Source organism: Chelonoidis abingdonii, chromosome 9, assembly GCF_003597395.2.
Source record: "Chelonoidis abingdonii isolate Lonesome George chromosome 9, CheloAbing_2.0, whole genome shotgun sequence".
Lineage (NCBI taxonomy): Eukaryota > Metazoa > Chordata > Testudines > Testudinidae > Chelonoidis > Chelonoidis abingdonii.
This window is the reverse complement of record NC_133777.1, coordinates 47,140,944-47,164,639: the sequence shown is the minus strand read 5'-3', so window position 1 is coordinate 47,164,639 and position 23,696 is coordinate 47,140,944. Positions and strand designations below refer to the sequence as shown.

The 23,696-nt window shown below is 47.5% G+C and overlaps 2 protein-coding genes across 4 annotated transcripts in view; both read left to right on the top strand.

Annotated features, from left to right (window-relative positions):
- The window catches only part of SCAMP2 (secretory carrier membrane protein 2), a 30,166-nt gene extending 15,428 nt beyond the window's left edge, over positions 1-14,738 (top strand). The window contains exons 5-9 of the mRNA XM_032799778.2: positions 3,725-3,853; positions 4,836-4,995; positions 5,721-5,822; positions 10,102-10,219; positions 12,198-14,738. Coding sequence (XP_032655669.1) covers positions 3,725-3,853; positions 4,836-4,995; positions 5,721-5,822; positions 10,102-10,219; positions 12,198-12,344 — 656 coding nt within the window. The 3' untranslated portion in view covers positions 12,345-14,738. The remainder of the gene's footprint in view (positions 1-3,724; positions 3,854-4,835; positions 4,996-5,720; positions 5,823-10,101; positions 10,220-12,197) is intronic.
- Positions 14,739-18,353: 3,615 nt separating this feature from the next.
- Positions 18,354-23,696, top strand: part of ULK3 (unc-51 like kinase 3) — a 26,771-nt gene continuing 21,428 nt past the window's right edge. The window contains exons 1-6 of one of the 3 annotated variants that reach the window (XM_032799793.2): positions 18,354-18,588; positions 20,002-20,142; positions 20,923-21,043; positions 21,442-21,546; positions 22,072-22,215; positions 23,135-23,217. In XM_032799793.2, the coding sequence (XP_032655684.1) occupies positions 18,487-18,588; positions 20,002-20,142; positions 20,923-21,043; positions 21,442-21,546; positions 22,072-22,215; positions 23,135-23,217 (696 nt within the window). In that variant the 5' untranslated portion in view covers positions 18,354-18,486. The remainder of the gene's footprint in view (positions 18,589-20,001; positions 20,143-20,922; positions 21,044-21,441; positions 21,547-22,071; positions 22,216-23,134; positions 23,218-23,696) is intronic. The other 2 variants (XM_032799794.2, XM_032799795.2) reach the window with 2 other exon arrangements.

The following is a 23,696-nucleotide window of genomic DNA, read 5'->3' as shown; positions in this document are numbered from 1 at the left end:
CGGGGGCAGGTACATATATGCTAGCAAGCAAGCTAGAGATAACGAGGTTAGTTCAATCAGGGAGGATGAGGCTCTGTTCTAGCAGCTGAGAGGAGAAACTGGTTCTGTAGTTGGCAAGCCATTCACAGTCTTTGTTCAATCCTGAGCTGATGGTGTCAAATTTGCAGATGAACTGAAGCTCAGCAGTTTCTCTTTGAAGTATGGTCCTGAAGTTTTTTTTGCTGCAGGATGGCCACCTTAAGGTCTGCTATAATGTGGCCAGGGAGGTTGAAGTGCTCGCCTACAGGTTTTTGTAACAGTTACCCTGATAGCTCAAGTGGTAGAGGTCCCTTCTGCAGATCTAAAGGTTTGAAGCCAGCTGATGACTGAAGCTGGTGGTCAGTATGGTTCCGCATAATGGGATTTTTTTTCAGTTTTTTTTTTTTAAATTAGGAGATTGTAGCCTTAATCTTTTAACTTTTTTTTTTTTTTTAAATGCAGAATCAAGCACTCAGGTTAGGAAATGCCAGAATTAAGGTTGCCTGTGTAACCATTTTTCAGCCCCCTTGTGCATACACACTGATAGTCTTTAGTTACATAATCACATATTATTTTTTTCCCATGGGACCTCTGCCTCTTTCACTGTATAGGATGGATGGTGCCCTGGAAATGCAGCAGGGTTGTGTGTAATGAAGGAGACCGTTGTCTGTGGGACACCTGCCTTATTTGTTGTAGAAATTAGAATGTGTGTAGTAAATGATAGAGGCAAGGTGGGTGAGGTAATATCTTTTATTGGATCAATTTCTGTTGTTGAGATAGACAAGCTTTTGAGCTACAGAGCTCTCTCTCACCAACAGAAGTTGGTCCAGTAAAACATATTACTTCACCCCCCCTTGTGTGTCTCATATCCTGGGACCAACACGACTACAACTACACTGTGTACATATAGTGAATGAGGCAGACTATCGCAGGAGAGGAGAGGTGGTCCTATTGATAAGGAAATAGAATACCACTGTGGAGAAATGGCTTGTATCCCTGCCTCTGCCACAGATTTCCTGTGTGATGCTTGTCAAGTCACTTAAACCGCTTTCCACAGTAGGCCACTAATTGTGTGCTCCTCAACTTTCTGGATGCACAACATGAGACACCTAGAGCCAGATTTACAGAAGTGCTGAGCACTCACAACTGCAACTGAAACCAGCTGGAATTGTGGTTTGGACACACTATAGAACTGGGTGAAATTTTTGTGGTAAGCAGTCAATTCCTTGAAAAATGCATTTTTCGGGGCACCAAAACTATTTGCAAACTCGGTGAATAGTTTTGGCCAAGAAAAACGAACAAAACCCTGAAGAAGAAACCTAGAACAGAATACAAAGTATACAGTGCTTACTTTATATTATTTTTTTATTACAAATATTTGCACTATAAAAATGATAAAAGAAATAATACTTTTCAGTTCACCTCATACACGTACTGTAGTGCAATCTCTTTACTGTGAAACTTTCACAGTAGATTTTTTTTGTTACATTTTGTTTTTGAGTGCAGTTATGTAAAACTTTAGAGCCTACAAGTCCACTCAGTCCTACTTCTTGTTCAGCTAATTGCTAAGACAAACAAGTTTGTTTACATTTATGGGAAATACTGCTGACTGCTTCTTATTTACGTTGTCACGTGAAAGTGAGAATAAGTGTTCGCATGGCACTTTTGTAACCGGCGTTGCAAAGAATTTACATGCCAAATATACTAAACATTTGTATGCCCCTTCATGCTTTGGCCACCGTTCTAGAGGACATGCTTCCCTGCTGATGATGATTGTTAAAAAAATAATGTTAATTAAATTTGTGACTGAACACCTTGGGGGAGAATTGTATGTCTCCTGTTCTATTTTACCTGCATTCTGCCATATATTTCATGTTCTATCAATCTCAGATGATGACCCAGCACATGTTCATTTTAAGAACACTTTCACAGCAGATTTGACAAAACGCAAAGAAGGTACCAATGTGAGATTTCTAAGGATAGATACAGCACTTGACCCAAGGTTTAAGGATCTGAAGTCCCTTCCAAAATCTGAGAGGGACAAGGTGTGGAGAATGCTTTCAGATGTCTTCAAAGCTCAACACTCCGATGTGGAAACCACAGAACCCGAACCACAAAAAAAGAATCAGCTTTCTGCTGGTGGCATCTCACTCAGATGATGAAAATGAACATGCGTCGGTCCTCTCTGCTTTGGATCGTTATCGAGTAGAACCCGTCGTCAGCATGGACGTATATATTTTGGAAAGATTGTTGAAGCATGAAGGGACATATTAATCTTTAGCGCATCTGGCACATAAATATCTTGTGATGCCAGCTACAAAATGCCATGTGAATGCTTATTCTCACTTTCAGGTGACATTGTGAACAAGACGTGAGCAGCACTATCTCCTGCAAATAAACCAAGCTTGTTTGTCTGAGCGATTGGCTGAAGTAGGACTGAGTGGACTTGTTCTAAAATTTTACATTGTTTTATTTTTGAATGTAGTTATTTTTTGTATATAATTCTACATTTGTAAGCTCAACTTTCATGGTCAAGAGATTGCACTCTACAGTACTTAAATTAGGTGAATTGAAAAATACTTTTTTACAGTGCAAATATTTGTAATTAAATATAAAATGAACACTGTACACTTTGTATTCTGTGGTGTAATTGAAATCAATGTATTTGAAAATATAGAAAACATCACTTATTTAAATATTTTTGGCTATTCTATTATTGTTTAACAGTGTGATGAATCTTTTTTAATTGCGTGATGCGTGATGCCCCTAAGTACTCTGGGAAATCAGGCCCTAGGTATCTCACATTAGGCGCCTTAAATTATTGGACGCTTTTGACAAGTTTGGCCTTAATCTCTCTGCCTCATTTTCCAAACTATAAAATGGAAATAATGCCACCACCTTTTCTCACAGGGGTGTTGTGCAGATAAATTATTGTGATAGCCACACATTGAATGAGGACAACACAAAGTAATATTAAATACCCATTCACTGAACAAGGCAGGGGGAAAATAGTATGTGATCATGTTATTAAAGACTATTGTAATGCATACACGCAAGAATGCCAAATTAAGGTTGCACAAGTAATCTTAATTCTGACAATTCCTAACTCGGATGTTTGACTTTGCAGCCTTAATGTTCTTTTATTGGAGTTTTTTAACGTAATTTGGTATAGTCTCACCTGAGTATCTTCCAGTAGCACTCTAAGCAAAGTGGGTGACATCTGTCACGTGTGGCTAAGGACGAGAATTGTGTGTGTAGTGTATCGTAGTGTTTAGATTCTAGTAGGGAGGTTTTGTGTGTACTTCCTGCTACATGTGTTGAAGAAGGCAGTTCCAAGAAGTGCGCTCCGCACTTGGAGTGGAAGATGGTGAGGTTTGTGATGGACCTTTGTCCCTGCGGGAGTTTGTCCCACAGTCTCAGACCAACCCCCATTGTATCAGAAGCCTCTAAAACAACACCTGACCCATTTCACTGGTTCCTAGCAGTGCTTATACATCCATGAGTGAAGCCCCTAATGCAGTCCACTTCTAAGGCTCAAACTATTCAATCAAATTTCTTGCCATGGTCTGGTTGCTACATCATCTTCCAAGGGTCAAGTCTTAATAGGTACTGACTATTGTCTGCTTGCTTGTGGATTAGCGTGCTTTAGTGAGTCTGTCGAACAAGGGAACTCTCTTGAGGGATCTCTCCTTGTTTCCTTTTATAGCGAGACAGAACAATTGGCCACGCTTTCCCAAGAAGTGTCCCATCAAGCCGTGTTTCTATCAGGACTTCTCTGCAGACATCCCAGCTGATTACCAGCGAATATGCAAGATGCTGTATTATTTGTGGATGTGTGAGTAAGCACCTATAACTGGCACAGTTGGGGAAATAGTGTTGGGCTCGAAGGAAAATTTGGAATGGTTCTTTCTTAAGAGGCTTTCTATCAAATGCTGACTTTTCCATAGTAGCTATTGATGCTGAAGTCATCTGTAGGTATCCTTTGTGGCTGTAAACTCCTGGTCCTCTGTTTTTTAAAGACAGATCTAAAAAAGTCTCTAGTTCAACCCCACGTTATTGGGCTTAATGCAGGTATTTCTAGATGAAATTCTATGGCCTGTGCTATGTAGGACTATATAATCATAATGGTCCCTTCTGAAAGGTTGGTGGATGTGTTTCACTTTAATGCATCAGGGAACCCAAGCTGTGCTCCACACTTGGTGTTTATCAGCCTGTCCACCTAAAATCGTAGTCATGTGCAATGTTGTAATCACATCCCCAGCAACCAGTTAAGAAGAATTAAGACTTTAGGCTAGAGCAGCAGTAGGCAGCCTATGGCACGGGTGCCGAAGGCGGCACGCAAGCTGATTTTCGGTGGCACTCACACTGCCCAAGTCCTGGCCATGGTTCCAGGAGGCTCTGCATTTTAATTTAGTTTTAAATGAAGCTTCTTAAACATTTTAAAAGCCTTATTTACTTTATATATTATAGACGCATAGAAAGAGACCTAAAAATGTTAAAATGTATGACTGGCACATGACACCTTAAATCAGAGTGAATAAATGAAGACTCGGCACAGCACTTCTGAATGGTAGCCGACCCCTGGGCTAGAGCAATAAGGAGTAATATCAGATGGACTCTTACAGTAAGATCCACCTTTCCATGCAGATGGCCCTCGATGGGGAAGGGAAATGCTGAAACTATGGCTCACGGGCTACCTAGTTTCTATCGACAATGTTGTGCACTGTGGTCCGTGAGAGGGCAGTGATGCTTTGGCACTTTGTGGATTTTCTTAGAGATTGCTAATCTGTTTCCTTTCTTTCTCCCATCCTGAACAGTTCACTCAGTTACCCTGCTTCTAAACCTGCTTGCTTGCCTGGCATGGTTCACCGACAAAACAGAAAGAGGAGTAGACTTTGGTCTCTCGATTCTGTGGTTTATTTTGTTCACCCCTTGTGCTTTCCTCTGTTGGTATCGACCCATCTACAAGGCTTTCAGGCAAGTACCATTTTTCAGTTTAATAGGGATGCAGCCATTACTGGGAGGAAATGCTGTTTAATCTGATCATAATGTGTTTGCTTGGGGGATTTTCCAAGTCTTCAGTAGGTTAGATAGACCAAAACCTCCCTTACAGATTGGAAGTTGCGGGTATGTGCTGGTGGTGTGGAAGAGAGATTGATCTTCTTGTGCTCACTCTGAGCTTAGACTGGATAATCTTAATGGTCCCTTCTCACCTTAAAATCTACAATCTGTCGAGATGGATGTAGTGAAAGATCATCTGACTGCGGCTAAATGTGCCATATTAGATACAGTAGAAACCTCTAATGTAACTGGGAAATGCCTGTCAAGGAGACATTAACATCTATCCAGTGTCCAAACCCTAGCTGATTATTTGGTCATAGTTATGTTCATGTTCAGAAAATTCTTGACAGTAGTAGCCCAGTAAAGCAGCCTGGTTGTATAACAAGTATTGAGGAAGGGGGTTTACCATCATACATACCATACAGAATGAGTGAGTGGATGTTGCAGCCACTGTGTTTGATAATGCTCTTGCTGCATGGCTTCCTCTTGGTTCCGCAATCCCTACCCCTCATGCAATCTTCAGCCTGAGAAGGGTTCGTTGCAATTGTTGCCTGTTTATTTACAAAACGCTTTTGTGATTTGTATTGTGCGTCTGTCCTGGGGATTCCTGGATTTCACTTACCCCGTCTCTCACCTTGCAGGTCTGACAGCTCCTTCAGCTTCTTTGTGTTCTTCTTTGTCTTTTTCTGCCAAATTGCAATCTACATCATCCAGGCAGTCGGCATTCCTGGCTGGGGGGACAGGTAAGCATACTTACTGTATGTGCAATGCAGCCCTGAACTGGCACCTTCTCAACAGGACTGCAATTGTTTGAAGAGTTTCTGTTTTGTGCTTTTTGTTCTTAAAGCTGTCTGTCCTCTTCCATTTCTCTCCTGGTACACGGCTTCTGCAGAGTTCAGCTGGGTGCCGTTCTCCGCCACATTCCCTATTCATGTCTTTCTGTGCCTATTTGGTGCCACATCTTCAATGAAGATCTTGCCTGGCTACTCTCTCTAAAAAGCCACGTAGCCTGCTCTGGTGGAGATGATGATCTACAGATCAGTATGTGCCAATGATCTAAAGACGGTACCAGAATCCGTTTGCAGTTTTGATCCCCTGTAAAATGAGAGAAGGGCTAATGTAGTGCCCATCTTTAAAAAAGGGAAGGAGGAGGATCCAGGGAACTACAGGCCAGTCCTGGGGCCGATTTTGTTCAGTATCTTCATTAATGATCTGGAGGATGGTGTGGACTGCACCCTCAGCAAATTTGCAGACTACACTAGGCTGGGAGGAGTGGTAGATACGCTGAAGGGTAGGGATATGATACAGAGGGACCTAGAGAAGTTAGAAGATTGGGTCAAAAGAAATCTAATGAGGTTCAACAAGGACACGTGCAGAGTCCTGCACTTCGGATGGAAGAATTCCATGCACTGCTACAGACTAGGGACCTAATGGCTAGGCAGCAGTTCTGCAGAAAAGGACCTAGGGGTTACAATGGATGATAAGCTGGATATGAGTTGACAGTGTGCCCTTGTTGCCAAGAAAGCTAACGGCATTTTGGGCTGTGTAAGTAAGGGCATTGCTAGCAGATGGAGGATGTAATCAATTCCCTCTATTCAACATTGGTGAGGCTACATCTGGATTCTGTTGTCCCAGTTTTGGGCCCACGCTACAAGAAGGATGTGGAAAAATTGAGAAAGAGCCAGTGGAGAGCAGCAAAAATGATAGAGGGACTGGAGCACATGATTTATGAGGAGAGGCTGAGGGAACTGGGATTCTTAGTCTGCAGAAGAGAAGAATAAGGGGGATTGATAGTGCTTTTCAACTACCTGAAAGGGGGTTCCAAGAAGATGGATCTAGACTGTTCTCAGTGGTAGCAGAGACAGAAAAAGGAGTAATGCTCAAGTTGCAGTGGGGGGAGTTTAGATTGGATATTAGGAAAAACTTTTCATTAGAAGAGTGGGTAAACACTGGAATGGGTTACCTAGGGAGCGGTGGAATCTCCTTCCTTAGGTTTTTTAAGGTCAGGCTTGACAAAGCCCTGGCTGGGATGATTTAGTTGGGGATTGGTCCTGCTTTGACCAGGGGGTTGGGCTAGATGACCTCCTGAGGTCCCTTCCAACCCTGATATTCTATGATTCTTAGTGTGTTGGCTGCAAATTCAACTGAGACAGAAGTGGGTTTTTTTTATTCCAGCTTCCCCCCTCACACACACACACTATTCTTCACATTATGCATGTGAAGAAGTCACAGCTGGGTGTTTAGTTGTGGGGGCACCTTCAGGTAACAACTGCAGTGAAACCACAGTCTATTTTTGCCCACAGCCTGGAGAATGGCTCCTGGGGAAAGTCATCCTTCTCTCTTCTGGGTCTTTGACCCTGTCACTGCCTTTTGAGTCACAATCAGAGCTCCATTTTCAGTCTGACTTGGGCGAGCACTCTGGTTCCCAAGAACACACTAATCTGTAGAGAAGGCTGCTCCCAAGCACACAGTATTTTATCAGTGTCTAAATAGTGTGATTTGTGTTTAGTGCTAGTTAAACACAGTAGAAAATACACCGCTAATGAAACACGTCAGATATTTCCTTCTCGCCAATTGCTTCTCAGCCATCTTTGGCAAAAGATGATCCAGTTTATTTAGCAGTTGAAATTAAATGCCCCTTTTCTAATGCTGAGAGGAGGGTTTTTGTCCAAATAGATAACTCTGGATTCTAGCTAGGTGTTTTGATAGTCCTACCCCTTTGCACTTTATCAGGGATATGGCCGTAAGGAACTCTAGGGTTAATCTCAGGAACTGGCATCTACTAAGTTGCTTTTTATCCAGCTCTTGCGCTGTGCTTCTTCATCCTGTTTTCTTTGTTTCTTCCACTCCTCACAAATATTTCCCCAGCCTTGCAAGACTCTCATGAAAATACTGGCCCAGGCTAGAAATCTACTTGCTTGTTCTTTCCCATTATGATAAGCTGGCGAGTAGAAGTTAACAAGAATGCTTTATCCATAAAGGCTTTTCAGGTATTTTTGAAGGTCCCAAGTGCTTTGATTCATGCGTGACAGCAGAGCCAGACTAGTGTGGGGGCTCTAACCATATGCAGAGGATATCTGAGGCAGGCCCCGTTAGCATAATGCTCTGTGTACGTGTCAGAGAGGCTGCTTCTGAAAATGAGTGAGTCAGAATTGCTAGAAACGAGTGCACCAGCTGCATTCTGGGCCTCAAGTCCCATAACGTTAACTCTCTGGAGTTGGATTTTGTACCTTTTTGTGACCATGGCCCTGTGATTCTCCTCCTTTCCCAAGTCCATGGTGGTTTTGCCCATTCTTCTCCAGCTAGCAACCATTGTGCGTGTTCCACATTGCATTTACTTTTAGAGTATGTCTACACAGCAGTGTAAACCCAGGCTCAAGCCTAACCCCCCTTGCGTCCACACACCAAATGTGCTAATTTAGGGCTTGGACCTAGGGTCCCAGGACTGCAGGGCTGGAGGATCTGAGCCCATGTTAAGCTGGGACCTAGGGTCTGAGCCCTAGTGCTTTCCTGTGCGTATGCAGCCCCATCTTGACTTGTCCCAGAAGTCCTCCATACACATCCCAGATTTCCCAGCAGCAGAGGAGTGGCAGTGCAGGGAGCCGGCACAGCAGTCGGAAGCGCCATTACTGCCTGGCTGAGTGTGCTCCTTGATTCTGCTACGGCTCCTCACTGGTGCACAGAGATTGCCAGGAGCAGGGAGCAAAGCTGACAAGTGGGTGGCAGCTCCCAGCTGCCAGGATGTTGGAGGTCATCCTCCCCACGCCCACAGCCATGCTGAGCCAGGAGCTCTACCACTCCCCTCTGTGCAGGCAGCTGCTTGGTCCCCCTGTGCTCTCTGTCCCTTGCTCCCAGGCCTCTCCGCCCTCCCTAGGGCTATGTGCAGGGGCTGCATGCATTGTGAATGCAGTGAGTGGGAGCCAGCTCCCAAACTTCCCCCCAGGGATCCCTTATCCCTGCCTTCTGGGCACAGCGGGGATAGGGATAAGGGATCCCCAGGGCTGCTGGAGCACATTGCACTCCAAGCCCTAGGGATGCACTTCACTGCTCTATAGCCAGCAGCAGCCAGGCAGGGCAGGACAGGCATGTTTTTCCTCTGAAATCTACATTTTATTTCAAACTTCAAAACAAATAAAAAAACAACCAACCAGCAACACCTTTATTGAACAGCTCACTTTAAACATTAAGAATTGCAAAGTTTCAGTTTAATAGTTTGACAGGCCTGGAGCCTGATGTCCTAATTATCCTCAGAACAGGGGCACCTGGGGATTTTCCCACCACTGTGACTCAGCCTAGAGCCCACTTCTTAGATTCAGTGGTAGTTCAGTATAAACCCTTCTCACACTGCAGTCATTCTACTGAGAGGAGCTGATTATGAGCTGATGTACTTGTGCTCCTTCTGGGCAACTGAGACCCATCAATAGCAACACCACAATTAGGAAACAGGGTGGGCAGTAGAGTTTTCCCACAATACACCACCTTCCTAGGGCTAGAATGTCAACATAGGGAGTCGGGGGCTAGGCACCCTGGGATAGTGTTACTGTGACTCGGGTCCATGTACTGCAGTGTAGATGCCAGAGCCCTAGTTTGAGCACGGGTCTGAAAATCCTTAACCTAGGGTGAAAATGCAGTGTAGACACTGAAGCCCAGGGTTCCCTGACACGGGTCAGCTGACTCGAGTCCTACTAACCGGAGGCTTACATTGCTGTATAGATATACCCATACTGCACTGTGAGGAGGGAACTGTACAAGGGAGTGGGAAGGCACCTTAGTGATCGTTTTCAAAGCTAGCCTAGCATCTAGAATGGGTAACTTCCTGCATGAGACTAAATCCAGTAAGGAGCTTTTCCTGTGGTCTGATATTCCTGCAGCAGCTCCACTTGGCTGCATGTCCTCTGTGGTGCCTCAGTCCTATTGTCATCAAATAACCTGAGTAACCTACAGCTCTCCCAGAGTCTTGTCTATTCTCTTGTCCCTGTGTATACCTGGTACTCTTCATGTGATGAGCCCTCTTTCTTACAGTGGTTGGATTGCAGCTCTGGACGAGACACGAGGAAACTGGGCTGTGTCCATAATCATGATGGTGGTGGCCGCATTCTTCACACTGTGTGCTGTCCTCTCACTCTTCCTCCTAAAGCGGGTAAGTTACTGAAAGACAAGAGCAGCTCCAACTTAAATCCTGCATCCTAGGGCAGTTCATCACCAGTAGCAAAGGATTTCCAGGTATTGAATCATAGTCTCCTCTAGAGTTTTGTGGTTAGTAACCAGCTTAGTGTCGAAGGAAGGATGAAAGTAGCAAGTTTGTCAAGAGCTTTTGGAAAGCATGTTTTCCTGTTCCTCCTCCTGGATTTGTACAAAGTCCCTTACAAGAAGCTGTGATGGAAACATAAGTAATCACGTGGATGGGAAACTAGATAAGAGACTGAAAAGAGAATAGGTGGTCTGTTTTCTATACAGCAAAAGGTTACAGGGAGGGGAGACCCCCACAAGACCAGCATTTAATATCTAGAAAAGCAGGGGAAAGTAGTAAGGTGTCAAGATTTGCAGATGCTATTTAGGTTAATTGAGACTAGAACAGATTGTCAGGAAGTTCAAAGGGACCAGACACAGTAGGAGACTGGGCAGCATGAGGGCAGATAAAATTCAGCATTGACAAATGCAGGGAAGTGAAACTGCCAGGAATTGCATGAATTGGTCTTAGACATTGTTGGGTTCTAGATTAATTGTAACCACATGGGGAAGCTTGGTCTTCATTGGGGATGGGTCACTGAAGGCCTGAACTCAGTCAAAAAAGCAAACGATGCCCTGATGCATAAAGCATAGGACAGAAAAGAACATCGGCAGGATCCTGCCACTCTGTGAATGAGGTAGATGATCCAGCCTGGCCTTCAGGTACTGTGCTTGGCTCTGTACAGCGAGGTGAGAGGGGAGTGAGAGAGATTACAGCTATGCAAGAGACTTCCGTACCAAGAGTCAGTGAAAAGATAGGGACTGGTTAGTCTAAAGAAGGGATGTGTGGTAGAGGTAGACAAATCAATGAATGGGCTAGAGAACAGAAATCTCATCTCTCTCTGATCACACTTTTATCCAGTGCATAATTGACCTGTTCACTGTCCCAAGAGCTCAATGAGGCCAAGAGCTAAATAGAATTTCAGAAAAGATCAAACACTTACATGGATCGTGAAAACAGCGACAGTTACACTAAAATATATAAGGGCTGTGAATCTTCCCGCTTTGGGGAATGCACCACTTGTTAGCTTCTTCCTAGCCCATCAGTTATGGGCATGTTATTCCATAATTATCCATCAAGAAGCTTCTTGGACCTTTCCCCGAAGCATGTGGTCCTGGCCAGTTTTGGAGACAGGACACTGGGCTGACCTGGGAAAATAATTCTTACATTCTTCTGCCAATACTTCAAAACCATCACCACCACATGGTGCCCATTTAAACTATACAATGGTTTGCCTCCTGCAGCCACGAACCATTTCCCTCCCTCTACAGCCTGCTGTCTGGGAAACACATTTACCTCCTGCTGTCCCAGCTTTGCTCCAAACATGCCCCACCTGCCTTCCTCCTGCAGTATCTGTATGAATGTTTGCCAGATATCAAAGGCAATAGGGGAATCTTGGAGGTAAGGGGTGGAAGGGGTGAGTGAATTCCATAGTTGCCTCCTCCTTGAGTCCTAAATGACTCCTGGGATGATGTCCGCCTCTGTGACACCAAGTACCATCATACCCAGGTCTCTTGTTTGACAGTGTTCATGGGTCAGTCTTACACGCCATCCTTCAGTTGCATGGAGGTCCCTGGTTATTCATCCTCTGCTGAGTTGAGGGCTCTAACTTGTAATGTGTGAAGAGCTTCTCCTCCTCAATCTTTCACAGCTCGTGCTGGATTGATTTAGCTGCCACCCCCTGTTTTTGCTGGTGGCATCCCTTTGTGCCTGCTAGGCTAGCTATCTATGGAACTAGCCGGAGAGGGATTTGCTAGCTTCCTGTGTGCTGTCCTGAGGTTCTGTCAGCGGCCGGAGGTCCTGGAGAATCCCGTAGAGAGGTGGTGTTGGGGTGAAAGGGAGAGTCTTTTGGCTGACAGATTCATTCTCTCTCTCTCTCCTTTCTCAGGTGCACTCTCTGTATCGCCGGACAGGAGCCAGTTTCCAAAGGGCCCAGGAAGAGTTCTCCCAAGGCATCCTCACCAACAGGAACTTCCAGAATGCAGCGGCAGGGGCGGCTGCTTCAGCTGCACAGGGTGCTTTCCGGGGAAACTAGCCCTTCCCATGGGTGCCACCACCGTGCCCCCTTCCCGTTCCTTTTTCATCACAACCTGATCTTAAGATGCACTTTCCACAGTCACCGTGCTAACTCCATGACGCCGGCTGCGGAGATGAGAAGAGGTCTTTGTAGCTTCAGCTTGTCTGCCTCTCTGGCAACTAGTTCTTCCCTTGCTCTGGGGTGGGAGGCTAGGGAAATATTCTCTTAAATCAAATATAGCTCTCCTTATCCAGGACAGCTTTGACATTTTTACTACTTTTCCTGCTTGCCCGTGCTCCTGTGATAGAGGGAGGAATCTCATCACTTTTTAGCAACTCTTCCATTGGGTTTTGCGTTGAAGGATTTATTTTGTAACTTACATGAGGTGGGTATTAATAAGGGCGGAAGCTGCCCTTTGTTTGAAACATCTGTGCTAATTAGTTCTTGACCTCTTACTGCCTGGCTCCCGTGGGGTCTGGTTAACATTTGGCATAAAGGGTGCTGTTGGGAAACTGCCCTTTGCCATCCCATCATGGTGCAGATCTCCCGCCCGCTTCTGTTGTTTCTCACCTTGGGGTGAGGGTCCTACCCAAGATTGTATTATGGAATCTTATTCCTGTAGGAGATGCATGGAGGGTTAATTAATGGAGTGCAGCCTTCACCATAGCCTTAAATCTTGTGTGGGGGGGGGGAGGGGGGGGGAATAATCTCTGTACCTCACCAGCCACTGTAGCAGCCTTTGAGAGACCAGCGGCTTCATGGGGAACTCTGCAGGGTTGGGTATGTGTCCCATGGGGTTTAGGACATGGGGGGTGGGTGGGGTGTAATTGAGCCAGCAAACCAGTTTTGAGAGGAAGTGCTCGAGATTTTATACAGCTTGCTCAGCCCCTGGGGAGTGGGGTGCCAGGTTCAGAACACTACATATACCTGAAGCTGGCCCTTCCTCTTCCCTGCCAGCTTGCTCTCCACATTTGAGAGGATCATCCCACAGAGCTTTGGGATTCCAGGAGGAATTCATAGGTTTCTCAAGAGAGAGGAGTCTTGGTTGCAGCATGTTCCTTTTTGAAACCCATGTCTGTGCAAAACCCTCTCGGTGGCTCATGCGTCCAGCAACACCCCCTTATCTGGATTGCATGCTCCTGCTCAGAAGATAACCACCCCCCTACTCTGCCTCCCTTAAGATCGCACCTCTCTTTTGCTGAGGATTGTGTGTTGCTGGATTTTGAGTCCATTTGTCTGGTTTTTGGTGACAAGAGTTTTCTGTGTTTGACCTTGAGCAACTGGTTAGTTCCTGAGGTGCACTCCTAAGAGCCCTTGAGACGGGGCGGGGGCACGGAGAATCTGCGCTTTCTTTAGATTTGTGACTTTTGCAGTGAAAAAAGTACCCACTCTTCACCATCTGCTTTCTCTCCTCCCCATTTTGTTGGGTGTTGAATCTTTAGTATCCTGGTCTCACAAGCCCCTTTTCTAACAGGAAAAAGTGTGAGGAGGGTCATGTCTCCACCAGCAGGTTGAAAAGGGATTAGGAGGGAGAAAGCAGGAACGCTCCTGTGCACTGAAGAAATCCAGGATCTCTGGGAAAGGGGGCAAACGCCCTGAAAATATTGGTGTGATCATGTACAAATTGCTTATAACAGATTGCGGCATCGGTGTGGCTATGCAATGCGGAAACTCCTCCCCAGACTCAGCTTTGATGCTGCTCTCTTCAGAGGCTACAGAAACTCTTCCGGGCTTGCTGAGTGCATCTGGCAGCTCCTAGTCTGAAGTGTGTTCGAAGTCATTATTCAGTCAGTCTAGAAAGGAGAAAAACACCAGCCTCCAGCACCCTGAGATGTTTGCTCCCTTCTGTCGCTGTCATTGGTGCCCGTGACACCTGGTCTGTTGAGAATTTTGCCCTTTCTGCAGAGGGATTGAGTGGAGTTGGGGCAGAAGGGGGCAGTCTACTGTGGAATTGGGACCCTTGGGGGTTTGCTTACATCCATATTTGATCTGGTTAACCAATCAAAACATAGTTAATTAATCTCTATTAGATTAGGGCCAAGTCCGTTTGGTTTGTGGGCTCTGAGGAAGATGAAGGGCAGGGGAAAAACTGGGAGAAGCACAGTGCTTGATACCTTCATGTGAACAAAGGAGGGGTTAGTTTCCACGATGTGTGTGATATGGAAATAGTAACTGGGTTGTCATTAACCAGCCCCCTTCCAGCGTAATGGCAGACCAGGTCTGTTTGAGCTGATCCAGTGCACCTGGTGAGGTTTCCTCTAGCCTCTCACTCTTTTGAATGTACATGACAATGGAAAAATTAGACTTTAAAATCCCCCCTTTCTGATGTATTTCCCTCTCTAATCTTTTCATGTAAAAATGTATATGTCAAGTCACACTTTTGTGCTTAAATAAAAAACAAAAAAAACCTAACCCCTCAACCTTTCTGGGAATCTGCTGGTTTGGAATGGCTCCCATATGAGGCGAGATTAATAAGACTGGAACTTTTTAACTTGGAAAAGAGACAACTAAGAGGGATATGATTGAGGTCTATAAAATCATGACTGATGTGAAGAAGGTAAATAAGCAAGTGGTGTTTACTCATAACACAAGAACTAGGGGTCATCAAATGAACTTAATAGGCAGCAGGTTTAAAACAAACAGAAGTATTTCTTCACACAATGCACAGTCAACCTGTGGAACTCTTTGCCAGAGGATGTTGTGAAGCCCAAGATTAATGGTTCAAAAAAAGAACTAGGTAAGTTCATGGAGGATAGATCCATCAATGGCTATTAGCCAGGATGGACGGAGATGTTGTCCCTAGCCTCTGTTTGCCAGAAGCTGGGAATAGGGGATGCGATGAATCGCTTGATACCTGTTCTGCTCATTCCCTCTAGGGCCCCTGCCATTGGCCACTGTCAGCAGACAGGATAGGGGGCTAGATGGACCTTTGGTCTGAGCCAATAGATCTGTTCTTATGTTTCAACTAGTAGTGATTACACACGTCTATTTCATACGTTAGCCACAGAAGTCCAAGGCTAGCTCAAAGGAGAGACATAAGAAGATTCATCTGAAGCATGTTGCTATCAGTGCTGTACATTTTGAGTGCACACCTCTCTGGTGCACCGGTGAGGTGGTGAGAATTGAAGTGGAAATGTTACTGAGCTGGCTTCCAGAGAGCACAGTGGTGTCAGGGATCCATTGCAAATGAAGCCCTCCTCCCACTCTGTCCACATGTGCAGAACACTACAGCCTGAGACTGGCTCTGCTTCAGGGTTTACCACGTTTGTGGAAGCCAAGTCCACTGTCAGGACAATAAAACCACGGGTTTGTCTACACTTGGAAAATTATCAGAATAACTACTCCAGAATGATTGTTCTGTATGTACAGCCCCTAGCACAAGGGGTTTCTGGTCTGTGAGTAGGGCTGCTGGGTGCTACATTAATACAAATTATCTGGAGTAGTTATTTGTAGCATAAACCCTGTAATTTTGGTATTCATAGATTACGACCAGAAAGGGACCATTGTCATCTAGCCTGACCTGTGTTACACAAACCCCAGGATTTCCCTGAGTTAATTCCTGTCTTAACAAGTCTCAGGAAAAACTTGTGTCAGTGCTCACAGGGGTGCTTATACCAAAATAATTCCAAGATAGCTATTTCAGTAAACTGTTATGTGTAGACAAGCCCAGATTGTGCTCCCTTCACTTCAGCTTCACCGCATGGTATCTCCTGAGCCTCTCTGATCTGATGCCCCATGTTTCAAGCAATTCTGGCCTAATTAATGATGACCAAAACGTGGCTCTGATTGATGTGACTTGGGTTCACTGTGTAACATTTCTGTCACATTAACCACCTCAGATGCACAAGGCTACCCTCTTAATGTAAGAGCAAAAGGTATAAGTGGGTAGGATGGTGGCTGGAGTGATGTTTTCCATCCGACAAAACATGTTGAGGCAATGTTTCTCATCCCAATACGGAATGAAAAGCCAACATTTCTGAAATGCATCATGAAGTGAAAATGCAAAATTGTCATTTTGGGTCAATTCAATTTTTTTGTTTGAGTCAAAAAAAATTGATTAAAAAGATCAATCAACTTTTTGTTCTGAAACACCAACATGGGACATTTTGACAATTTCGAAACTTTTGTTTTTTTCTGAACAAAGTACTGTCAATTGATACAGATTTGTGAAAAAATTCAGTTTAATCAAAATTGCATGGACAAACACGGTTCCGATGAAAACAGATCTAGTGGCTCTGCTCCTGAAGAAATGTGCTGCTGCACTGAGTAGATGTGCTGTTTCTGCCATAATGGCCAAAGCTCTCCAGAGCAGGGCTTCGCCAACTGTGGTATGTGAGCTCCATGTTCCCAGGGCTGGCTCCAGGCACCAGCGCAGCAATCAGGTGCTTGGGGCGGCTAATGGAGAGGGGCAGCGCATCCGGCTCTTCAGCGGCAATTTGAGGGGGAGTCCCTCAGTCCTTCTCGGAAGGAAGGACCTATTGCTGACTTGCCACCGAAGAATGAAGTGCTCTATGGTGTGCATGTGAGACTGGAAGGTGCTACCCACCCAACAGGACTGAGTGGAGAAGACGGCACCTTTCTGAAGGAAAGGCAGATGCACAGGTGGGGTGCTGAGAGAAAGGAGCAAATACCATGGCTTGATGCATTGTGTGCCCTCCTTGCCAACGGTACCAGTGTAACCAGCTCTCATTGCTTTCATGCCCCTCCTGTTTCATCGCAGCCAGGGGTGGCTCCAGGCAGCAGTGCAGATACGCCAAAGCCGCGGGACTGGCAGATCACCCACTGAAATGCTGCTGAATCCGAGTGACTGTGGACCGCCCACAGGCATGCCGCTGAAGGCTGCCTGACTGCTGTGCTTGGGGCGGCAAAAAACAGAGAGCCGCCCCTGATTGCGGCACTATGTCTTGGGTCCAGCACTAATCCCACTTTAAGGAGGTGACACTTCCTGGCTTTTAAATGACTTGGTTATGACTAACCTTACCACTTTCTAGTCAGCTCGCTATAAGTGGTGCTTTGCACTTAGTTAATGGTGGAGATGAGAGGTGGGCAAGCTGTCAGGCAACAGTGGGGAAACCAGTGGTTACCTAATATTTCAAAAATATTTCAGCAGAATCCCTCCTTGTCCCCTAACAACCCTTCTCTGCCTGCTCCTGATGCACTGTCACAGACACAATTTCCTCTCAGTCTAGTCTAAGGACACTTGTCTGTTTTAGGTCCAGGGTTTGGGTGGGAGGGCTTTAATAAGAGAGTGCTGGGGTGGTGTTTACAGGACGCTATATACATAGAAATGGGGCATGATTTTAAAAAAATGGATTTTTCGAAGTGTGTGGGTAGGTAGGTTGCCAGGTTGGCATCTAACATTAGGGTGACCAGACAGCAAATGTGAAAAATTGGGTGAGGGGTAATAGGAGCCTATATAAGAAAAAGACCCCAAAATTGGGACTGTCCCTATAAAATTGGGACATCTGGTCATCCTATCTAACATATTTAAATATGTAAAGCTCAGGTCTTTGAATATGTCAGTCCATTTAACTGCCAAGGCAAAATGAGAATGTTTTACTTGCTGCTGTTACAAATAAAGCCTAAATTCACTGCAACTGCAAGAGATTATATGGAGATTTCCCTCTTTTCCAGTTTACATTGTGCATGTGCCAGCCCTGTGTCTGGTCAGTTTCACTCCTGCCCCTTGTCAGTTATTCCCTAACCCTGCAAACAATGATGCAGATTACATAAATTGTCCCATTGACTTCAACGCATGAGTTAAAGGGGCCCATGGGCAAAACTGGGCCCTCAGGTCCTGATCCTGCAAGCTGTCCCATGCCAGATTCAGGATTTGTGATTGCTTCGGGGGTGGCTAGTCATCACTGCCAGCTGTGAAATTTCAAGCCCTGCCCAGAGAATGCTGCAGGACCCTGTTGCTAAGAGCTCTCATGTCCCGTTGCAGTCGCTGTAGCTGCCGCTGGGAGCAGGGCAGAGGGCTCCCTGGGAGCCTGTCTCTGGTCTGTGCTGTCAGGTCCCTTTAAGAGAACCAGGAAGTGAGCTGCCTGCTTCTGCATGTCCCTCCCTGGGAGGGGATCAGCTTTCGCTCAGTGTGCAGGGGCTCTGTGCTCCAGGAGGGGCTGGGGCCCTGCCTCCGGGGGCTGTGCATGGGGCAGGCGGGATGGCAGGGGCTGGCTGGGCACCGCCACGCCTGGATGAGTTCATCCTGACCGAGAGGCTGGGCAGTGGCACCTATGCTACTGTTTACAAAGCCTACAGGAAGGTAATGGGGCTGCTGGGCGCAGCCAGAGGGGGATGGGCTGGGAGATGGGCACAGCCAGAGGGGGTTCTTGGGGGGTGGAGAGAGGAAGGGCACGAGTGGGAGCAAGCTTTAAATAGCCCCCGCTAAGAGGCCGTGTCTCCCAAGGGAGCCTCTCTGGCTCTGCCATGGGGGCCTGACCAGAACTCTCTCCGCAGCCCGACAGCTGGTCTGCCAGTGCAAACCCATTCCCTGGCACGGAGCTGAAGCACTTTCACCCTGGCAGGGAGCTAGCTAGAGCGAGGCTGCTCCTTCAGTCCCTGACTCTTGTGGGTGACTTTGGGCAAAGCCTCGCCCTGTGCCTCAGTTTCCCCATTTGTGAAAAGCAGATGATGATACTCTCCAAGGGAGGCTGTGTGTATCGTTATTGTCTGCGATGCCCTGTGAGAGCTGCGTGGGGAAGAGGCTCTAGAGGGACAGAACATTATGGATAATGATTCCCCTTAGAGGAATGCCTGCCTGGCGTGACACTCACATCCTACGGGGAGGTGTTTCCATTTTGCTGCCCCATACTGTCGTTTCTGTGGGGACAGGGGCTTTCCTTCCCTATGAGGTTTCCTGGTCAAGAGCCCCATCGTGCCCCATTCTTGGAGGCTGTATTTCTAAACCAGGCAGTGCCTTGAATCCTGCCCCTTCTCCATCATCCCCCACCCCTGCCCCCAGCACTGCACTGTCCATGGTTGCTGAGGGGCGGCTGAGCCAAGGCTCCTCTGGGTTGTGCAGGTGCCATGTGATATGATTGACTCAGGAGGTGTGGATGACTGATGTGGGATTGAATCACTTAGGTCCTACATGGTCCCATTCCTGCAGTACCTGTGCACCTCACACTCGCTAATGTATTTATTCTCACACACCCCTGTGGGGTCGGGCAGAGCGATTATACCTATTGTTCAGATGGGGACATTGAGGCCCAGAGACGCTAAGGTTATGTCCACTGCACGCTAAGCCAGGCTCTGCCTCAGTCTGAGCCCAAACCCCACTTTCATCCACACACACATTAGTCTGACTCAAGTCAGCAAGCACTCAGGATCCGGGTCCAACCCCCTGCTGGGGGCGTGGATCAGAGCCCAAGTCCCACTGTGATTCGGGTCCACGCCCTGTCATTTTGCAGTGTGGGTGCAGCTCAAGCCGCACATCTCAGTCAGAAGGTCTCCATAGTGCAGTATGGCGGGTGTGTTAGCACGGCTGTGAGACCCAGGTCCAGCAACTGTAAACGCAATTTACAGTGCAGTGTGGACACTCAAGTGTGGGCTTGAAAACAATGAGTCCACAAGCCCATGTCCTACAGACCTGTATTTATAATGTGGTGTAGACAGCCCCTCAGTGACCTGGCCAAGGTCATGCAGAAAGCCTATATTGTTTCCATTCCCTTTCCAGAAGAATGCCCGGGAAGTGGTGGCCATCAAGTGCGTGAACAAGAAGAGCCTGAACCGGGCGTCGGTGGAGAACTTGCTGACAGAGATCGAGATCCTGAAGACCGTCCGCCACCCACACATCGTGGAGCTGAAGGACTTCCAGGTGAAGAGCAGCAGTGCCAGGGCTGACTGGGGCTTCGTAGGAGATGTGGGGGTTGCTGAGGGCTGGCTAGCGGGTCTCTCCAGACTTGAGGACTTGGAGGGCCAGCTTGGGGGCTTAATGGGTGTGTGTGTGACTGAAGCATAGGTGCCGACTCTGCGGTTGCTCCGGGGCTGGAGCGCCCACAGAAAAAAAATAGTGGGTGCTCAGCACCCACCTGCAGCCCCATGGATCAGCTTTTTCCCCTCTCTCCCAGTGCCTCCTGCCCGCTGCGATCAGCTGTTCAGGAAGTGCGGGGGGGAGGGTAGGAAGAGGAAGGGGGAGGGAGCAGAACGGGGTGGGGCAGGAAGAGACAGAGTGGGGGCAGGAAGAAGCAGGTTGGGAGCTTGGGGGAAGTGGGGAAAGTGGGGGCCAAGCACCCTCTGGGAACTGTGAAGGTTGGCACCTCAAGATTGAAGTGTTGGAGCAAGGGGCCTCCTGAGCCAACTGCCCTGCCGCTTCCATGGACTGGTTGACAGGAGGCACCTGGGCAAGCTTGTGGTTGAGCCACATACACAAGCCCAGTGCAACCCCACTGGCTTCCCTGGGGTGTGTGTGTCTGTGTATGAAGCTAGGCCCCTGCCTGCAGCCCTGAAAAAGCAGGAGTCAGACAGGCTAATGCCTGGTACCCCCACCTAGGAGTTACAGGTTGGTTTTCCCCGCTTCCCATCCCTGTTATGTCACATTTGGATACGAGATAACCCAGCATCCATCAGCATGACAGATTCTGCGTGTGTCTTGCAGTGGGACAGTGAGAACATCTACCTCATCATGGAGTTCTGCGCGGGGGGGGATCTGTCCCATTTCATCCGGACGCGGAAGATACTCCCAGAGAAGGTGGCACGGCTCTTTCTGCAGCAAATGGGTGAGGGAACCCCTGACCCCACCTCTCCCACCAGTCCTTGGCTGCAGAACCCTCGTCCTTGGAGGCGGGTAATTGCCTGAGCCTTTCACTGCTTCCCAGGTGCAGCAGCTTTTTCAAACTGACTAGAGTTGCCTGGAGCTGGCATTTCGACAGGACACTGAAGTGAACGCCTCTGCTTTTGTGACAATTGCCCTGGGGTCCCTAATGCAATGGGGAAGCAGGGAACATTTGGATCAGGGTCGGGCGGGAAAGCGGGGTAAGAAGGAACAGAAGTGACTGGTCTCATGGAGCCACTGAAGAAAGTGGAGTCTTGCAGATGGGGGGAGGGCCACAGATTGGGGTGGAAATGATGCTCTGATGTCCCTCCCATGTCACACTGGGTCTGTTTGTCCTGCCAGCATGTGCCCTGAAGTTCCTTCATGACAGGAATATCTCCCACCTGGACCTGAAGCCTCAGAACATTCTCCTCAGCTCTGTGGAGAATCCTCATCTCAAGCTGGCAGGTCGGCACCCTCTTAGCTGATGGCTGTAATGGGGAGCCTGGTGGGTGGAGGTGGGTGGATTTAAGGAGAAGGGAGGTCTCTGGATCTCCACGGAGAATGGGCCAGAGCCCTCGGCTTCCCCCTCCAGTAAAGGGAAAACCCTGTTTGCGGGTTCTGCCATGTCCACTCTCCACCGAGCATGGGTGGCAGCGTGCTGGCTTCCTCACACGCAGTCCCCCGCCCATGTGCTGAGGGGAGTTCAGTCTCTGGCTTCCATTTGGCCCCTGGATTCTTTGCCGGCAAGGCACCCCGTGGTTACTGTCCTGTGTAGCTGAACTGAGACCTGCCAACTCATTCCACTCTGGCCATTGGGTGGTAATAACTTTGAGTGACTCTGGACCTGGGCTGGATTTGAACTGGGTGAAAGGCTCCATATCCCATTACCAGCCCCCTGAGCCGTCCATCCTGCCCCTAGTGAGCTTGTTCTAATGTGTCTTGTTGCGTCTCCTTGGCCGTCCCCCTTCCTGCTCTTTCTGCTCTCCGCAGATTTTGGCTTTGCGCAGTACATGTCTCCGTGGGACGAGAAGCATGTGCTCAGGGGATCCCCGCTCTACATGGCCCCTGAGATGGTGTGCCAAGGGCAGTATGACGCCCGCGTGGACCTGTGGTCCGTGGGGGTCATTCTTTACGGTAGGTGCCCCCGCCTTTGGGCTGGTGGGTGAAGGGGTCAGTCTCTGTTTGCATAGGTGAGATTCTTCAGCCTTTGCCTTCTAGCTGCCTGTCCGTTACAGCAGGACTTGCTGGAGCCATGGATCAACTAGTATTGCTGTTACATACCCGGTACTCAGGGCTAGGCAAATCCCAGGAGATCGGAAGTTTCAGTCTGAATAATCCCCCCAAAGTCTGGATCTCATGGGTCAGAGCTGAAAATCTCACTGAAACAGACATCTAGTACTTGATCTGGGGTCTTCCCATTCTCTGTGTAGCTGTCTCTATGGTGTGCGTTTGTCGCACAAACACTGATGAATTTTCCCCTTAGGAGATAGGGAAGTGCTATTACTTCCGTACTACAGATGGGGAACTGAGACGCAAAGAGACAAAGGCTCAGATCCTCAAAGGTTTTCACTGATTACAATGGAAGTTAGTAGAGCCCTGCGAATCTGCGGATCTCTGCTGTATATCTGCGGACCATGTTTGTGGAGGGTGGATTGGATGTGGATCCAAATTTTGTATCAATGCAGGGCTCTAGAAGTTAAGAACCTAAATACCTTTGAGGATCTAGGCCTAAATAACTTGCCCAAATCACATAGAAGGGAGACTGTGGTAGAACCAGGAACTAAACCAGGTCTCTTGAGACCCAGTCCAGTGCCTGAGCCATAAAACCACCCTTAATCCAAAAGTCGTTCTGAGATTGCCTTCAACTTTTGCCATCAGAAACAGCCTTTGGGATCTTCAGAACTTCAGTGATTCCCCTCTCCCCATCTCCCTTCATCAGATGACCCCAAGTCTGAGCTGTATGTTTGCTCTGTCTCTCTGAATAAGGCAGCAGCCGCTCCCCTCATTCTGTACTGAAAGGACTGACCCACGGTGTTTCTTTCCACCTCCCCAGAGGCGCTGTTTGGGAGGCCGCCGTTTTTCTCCAAATCATTTGCTGAGCTGGAGGAGAAAATCCGCAGCAACCGGGTGATCGAGGTAACACTGGGCCAACCGGGGTGTCCTGGGGGTGGGTAATGTCTGAGCTTGTGTAGGTAGAACTGGCAAACAGGAAGCACTCTGCAGCAGTGACTATTCTAATGTGTCAGACTCAGTCAGATATTAAACTGATAAGAGCAGATATAACTTAGTAGATAATGTTTGTACATCACGGTCCAGGAGACACAGACAAGGCTTTCATCTCGGGGCCAAAAAACCAAACACATCTTGACACTTGATCACAGCCTTTAACAGGCCGAGAGACTACTTATGCTTGATCTAAGCTCTAAGGAGCCGAGAAGCGATCACTCAGGGCAGGCAAAAGCAACTCTGCTTTCACTTATCAGAGGGGTAGCCGTGTTAGTCTGGATCTGTGAAAGCAGCAGAGAATCCTGTGGCACCTTATAGACTAACAGAGGTTTTGGAGCGTGAGCTTTCGTGGGTGAATACCCACTTCGTCAGACGCAGGTAGTGGAAAT